General features: G+C 47.6%; 1 protein-coding gene across 1 annotated transcript; it reads left to right on the forward strand.

Moving 5' to 3' along the window:
- Positions 1 to 268: 268 nt before the first annotated feature.
- On the forward strand, positions 269 to 2,788 carry LOC112124362 (olfactory receptor 52B2-like; the record flags this gene model as incomplete). The annotated part of the gene is made up of 3 exons (XM_026661514.1): positions 269 to 331; positions 604 to 816; positions 2,239 to 2,788. Coding segments are annotated over 3 exons (826 nt in total), but the record flags the coding sequence as incomplete, so codon positions are not given.
- Between the last annotated feature and the right edge of the window lie 2,733 nt (positions 2,789 to 5,521).

Consider the following 5,521-nt stretch of genomic DNA (forward strand, 5'->3'; position numbering starts at 1 on the left):
ACAGTGAGGGTAATTAACCATTGGAACAAGTTACCAAGGGCTATAGTGGATTCTCCATCACTGGTGATTTTTATGTCAAGATTGCACATTTTTTCTAAACTCTCTGCGCTAGGAATGATTGTGGGGCAGGTCTCTGGCCTGTGCTATACAGGAGGTCAGACTAGATGATCACAATGATCCTGTCTGGCCTCGGAGTCTCTGAATAAATAGGATTTAAGCAGTGCCCAAGTTTTACGTCTACACTGTGTTCTAAAACTCTCCTCTCCAGGTGTCAGAGCCTGAGCTCCAGCCTGAGCCGGAATGCCTACACGACTGTGTTTAGCATCGTAGCGTGAGCCCGCGTCTGTAGACCTGGGCGCTGAGACTTGCTGCCTCAGGGTTTTTAATTATTTTTTCTTTTCTGGGTAGACGTAACCTGTGTGGGGCCATCAGGGCCTGGGGGTGAATTTCACCTGATGGGACTCTCAGTTAACCGGACAGTCATTGCCACTTGTTTTGTCTACAGAGAACCCCTGTGAACTGGAACGGAGCCCCGCCCCATCATGGCCACTCTCAATCACACCAGCTTCACTCTCGTAAGTTGCACATTGGTCGGCATCACAGGCACGGAGGCCTCTCACAGCTGGATGTTCTGCTGTCTACCACCACACTGCCCAAAACGCTCAGCATATTCTGGTTCAACGCCAGGGAAATCGCTTTCAGTGCCTGCTTCACCCAGATGTTCTTTATCCATTTTATTTTCATCATGCAGTCAGCCATCCTGCTGGCCATGGCATTTGAGCGGTATGTTGCCATCTGCGACCCCCTCAGATACACATAGACTCATAGACTTTAAGGTCAGAAGGGACCAATATGGTCTTCTAGTCTGACCCCCCGCATGATGCAGGCCACAAAAGCTGACCCACCCACTTTCCCTTAACTCTGCTGTTGAAGTCTCCAGATCGTGATCTAAAGACTTCAAGTCGCAGAGAATCTTCCAGCTTGCGACCCCTGCCCTATGCTGCGGAGGAAGGCGAAAAACCTCCAGGGCCACTGCCAATCTACCCTGGAGGAAAATTCCTTCCCGACCCCAAATATGGCGATCAGCAGAACCCCGAGCATACAGGCAAGATTCTCTAGCCAGACCCTCATTTTACCAGCGATGGCCGTTATTGCCTAATTGATTAGAATCACGTAATCCCATCAAACCATTCCCTCCATAAACTTATCTAGCCTAATCTTGAAGCCAGAGAGGTCTTTCGCCCCCACCGTTTCCCTCGGAAGACTGTTCCAAAATTTCACCCCTCTGACGGTTAGAAACCTTCGTCTAATTTCAAGCCTAAATTTCCCCACGGCCAGTTTATATCCATTCGTTCTCGTGTCCACATTAGCACTGAGCTGAAATAATTCCTCTCCCTCCCTGGTATTTATCCCTTTGATATATTTAAAGAGAGCAATCATATCCCCCCTCAGCCTTCTTTTGGTTAGGCTAAACAAACCAAGCTCCTCGAGTCTCCTTTCATAGGAAAGGTTTTCCATTCCTCGGATCATCCTAGTTGCCCTTCTCTGTACCCGTTCCAGTTTGAGTTCATCCTTTTTAAACATAGGAGACCAGAACTGCACACAGTACTCCAAGTGAGGTCTCACCAGCGCCTTGTATAACGGAAGCAGCACCTCCCTGTCCCTACTAGAAATACCTCGCCTTATGCATCCCAAGATCGCATTAGCTTTTTTCACAGCCACGTCGCATTGCCGACTCCTAGTCATCCTGCGATCAACCAGGACTCCGAGGTCCTTCTCCTCCTCAGTCACTTCTAACCTATGCGTTCCTAGCTTATAACTGAAATTCTTGTTAGTCATCCCTAAATGCATCACCTTACACTTCTCACTATTAAATCTCATCCTATTATTATTACTCCAATTTACAAGGTCATCCAAGTCTCCCTGCAGAATATCCCGATCCTTCTCCGAGTTGGCAATACCTCCCAACTTTGTGTCATCCGCAAATTTTATCAGCCCACTCCTACATTTGGTTCCGAGGTCAGTAATGAATAGATTAAATAAAATCGGACCCAGAACTGAACCTTGAAGAACCCCACTGGTGACCTCCCTCTAATCTGACAGTTCACCTTTCAGTACTACCCGCTGCAGTCTCCCTTTTAACCAGTTCCTTATCCACCTCTGGATTTTCCTATCGATCCCCATCTTATCCAATTTAACCAATAATTCCTCATGCGGAACCAATAATTCCTCATGCACCACCATACTAACGCACTCAAAGATAGGGAAAATCGCGGCGGCAGCTGTCATCAGAGGGGTTTGCCTGGTGGCCTCCCTTATCTTCTTTCTGAAAAGGTTACCGTACTGCGGACCCAATGTCATTTATCACACGTTCTGCGAGCACATGGGAATAGCCCAGCTGGCCTGTGCTGATATAACGCTCAATATCTGGTATGGTTTAACGGTGGCTCTTGTAACCACAGGGCTAGATGCTGTGTTTATTATTGTGTCCTACATTCTGATCCTCCAGGCCGTCTTCCGGCTCCCGTCCAAAGACGCCCGGCTCAAGGCTCTAGGCACCTGCAGCTCCCACATCTGTGTCATATTGATGTTTTACATCCCTGCCTTTTTCTCAATCTTCGCATATTGCTTTGGTGGAGCTAACATCCCTCACTATATTCACGTCCTGCTGGCCAACCTCTTTGTAATCGTTCCTCCCATGTTAAATCCCATCGTCTACGGGGTGAGAACCAGACAGATTCGGGAACAAGTGATTCAGGAGCTCTGCAAGGCAGGCAAATGGTTCTGAGGGCTGCAGCCGGCCCAGTACCTGAGCAATTAACCTCACCAACAAGCTTCCCCAGAAGCGGAATCAGATTGTCATTTATGAGTTGTTTGTACAGCACCAGGCACAATGGTTAATCAGAGAATGTTAGAATCATAGACCTAGAGAGCTGGAGGGGATCTTAAGAAGGCATCAATCCCTCCCCCTGCACTGTGGCAGTTCCCAGTATGCCTAGACCAGCCCTGACAGGGGTTTGTCCAACTTGTGTTTAAAAGCATCCAATGAGGGGGCTCCACCACCTCCCTTGGAAGCCTGTTCCAGAGCTGAATTGTCCTTAGAGTTAGGGTCCTTTAGCCTCCCCTCCTAAGCCAGGCCCTCCACTGCCCTGACCATCCTAGCAGTCCTTCTCCACACCAGTTCCAGCCTGAATTCAATACTAGTGTTTTAAAAATTCTCATATGGGGAAAAAAATCTAGATACAAAATAAAGAAGAATGACAGAGTAGGTCGCATTGGTAGGGGAGTGGCACTATATGTGAAAGAAAACAGAGAGTCAAATATAGTAATAATCTTAAATGAATCAAACTGTAGCGTAGAATCCCTGTGGACAGAAATTCCATGCTTTTAATAAGAACGGTAGAGCAGTAGGAATATGCTACTGCCTAGGATGGTGCGGGTGATTGTGAAATATAATCAAGGAGATTGAAGAGGCTAAAAAAAACAGAAAACGCAGTAATAATGGAGGATTTCAACTATCCCCATATTGAGTGGGATGTCACTTCAGGACAGGATGCAGAGATAAAATGTTCAGACACCATTAATGACGGCTTCTTGGAGCAGCTAGTCCTGGAACCTGCAAGGGGAGAGGCAATTCTTGATTTAGTGCTAAGTGGAGCACAGGGTCTGGTCTAAGGGGTGAATATAGCTGAACTGCTCGGTAATAGTGACCATCATGTAATTACATTTAACATCCTTGTAGAGGGGGAAATATCAAAGAAATGCACCAAAGTAACATTTACCTTCAAAAAGAGCAACTACAAGGCAAATCCTAGTGAAGAAAATAAAAGGAGAATAAATACTGGCAAGATATGAATAAGGGGGTGGGAATATGGTAAAAGCATGAGTGGTCTGGAGAAAGTGAGTAGGGAAGTATTATTTACCCTTTCCTATAACACAAGAACCAGAGGTCACCAAATTAAATTAACAGGCAGCAGGTTTAAAACAAACAAAAGGAAGTATTTCTTTACACAATGCACAGTCAACCTGTGGAACTCATCGCCAGGGGACGTTGGAAGGCCAAAGGGTTCAAAAAGGAATTAGATAAGTTCACGGAGTATTCCTGGGGGAATTATGTGCCACTGTGCATGTGCAGAATTCATGTCCCCCGCAGATTTCTTTGTTTCCTCATGGGAAAATGTCTTTCTCACGGGGAAGCAAAGAGAAGCCTCCAGAGCAATCACGTGACCCACCCCAGCAGTACGGTTTGGATGCCCAGGGCAGCTGGCAGAGAGGTAAATCACTGTGGGGTGGGGGTGGGACTGGGGAAGACCCAGAGGGTGGCTCCTACCCTGCACTGGGCTCAGTTGCTAGTCCTGGCTAGGCTGGTGAGGACGGGACTTCCATTTCCCCTGCACGGCATCCGGGGGCCAGGTCAGATGCGCCTTAAAATTTCTCACCAGGCTGCAGGAAGCTCTGTAAAGTCTCCCCCTGTCTGCTTTCTGTGCCCATTGCTCCTCAGCTGCAGGGGGAGGGATCTCTGTACAGGGAGATGCTCCCCCATCCACTCAACCCCCATGCATCCAGACCCCTTCGTACCAGATCCTTCCGCCGACCCTGCACGCAGGAACCCCCCTGCTGAGCCCTACTCCCCCTGCACCTGGACCACCCTCATGAGCCACCCACACCCGGACCCCACCCCACCACGCCTCAACCAGCTGCACCTGGATCCATACTCGACTGAGCCTGGGATAAATGAAGAGGTGGGGGGGGGTAGCTCCCTTTTATGGACACCCAGCCAGCCAGTTGGCTATAAAGTCCCTCTTAGTAGCTGTTTTCTACTTGCTTTACCTGTAAAAGGGTTGTCAAGGCTGCTTCCCCACTCTGAACTTTAGGGTACAAATGTGGGGGCCTGCATGAAAACTTCTAAGCTTAACTACCAGCTTAGATCTGGTCCGCTGCCACCACTCTCGATGCTAATTCCCTTCCCTGGGTAGCCTTGAGAGACTCTTCACCAATTCCCTGGTGAATACAGATCCAAACCCCTTGGATCTTAAAACAAGGAGAAATTAACCATCCCCCTTCCTTCCTCCCACCAACTCCTGGTGGATCAAGATCCAACCCCCTTGGATCTAAAAACAAGGAAAAATCAACCAGGTTCTTAAAAAGAAGGCTTTTAATTAAAGAAAAAGGTAAAAATCATCTCTGTAAAATCAGGATGGAAAACAACTTTACAGGGTAATCAAACTTAAAGAACCCAGAGGACCCCCCTCTAACCTCAGATTCAAAGTACAGCAAACAGAGATAAACACTCTAGCAAAAGGTACATTTACAAGTTGAGAAAACAAAGATAAACTAACACGCCTTGCCTGGCTGTTTACTTACAAGTTTGAAATAGGAGAGACTTGTTCAGAAAGATTTGGAGAACCTGGATTGATGTCTGGTCCCTCTCAGTCCCAAGAGCGAACAGCCTCCAAAACAAAGAGCACAAACAAAAACTCCCCCCCCCCCCAGATTTGAAAGTATCTTGTCCCCTTATTGG

This window comes from Terrapene carolina, unplaced genomic scaffold (assembly GCF_002925995.2).
Source record: "Terrapene carolina triunguis isolate 2854851 unplaced genomic scaffold, T_m_triunguis-2.0 Scaffold8322, whole genome shotgun sequence".
Lineage (NCBI taxonomy): Eukaryota > Metazoa > Chordata > Testudines > Emydidae > Terrapene > Terrapene triunguis.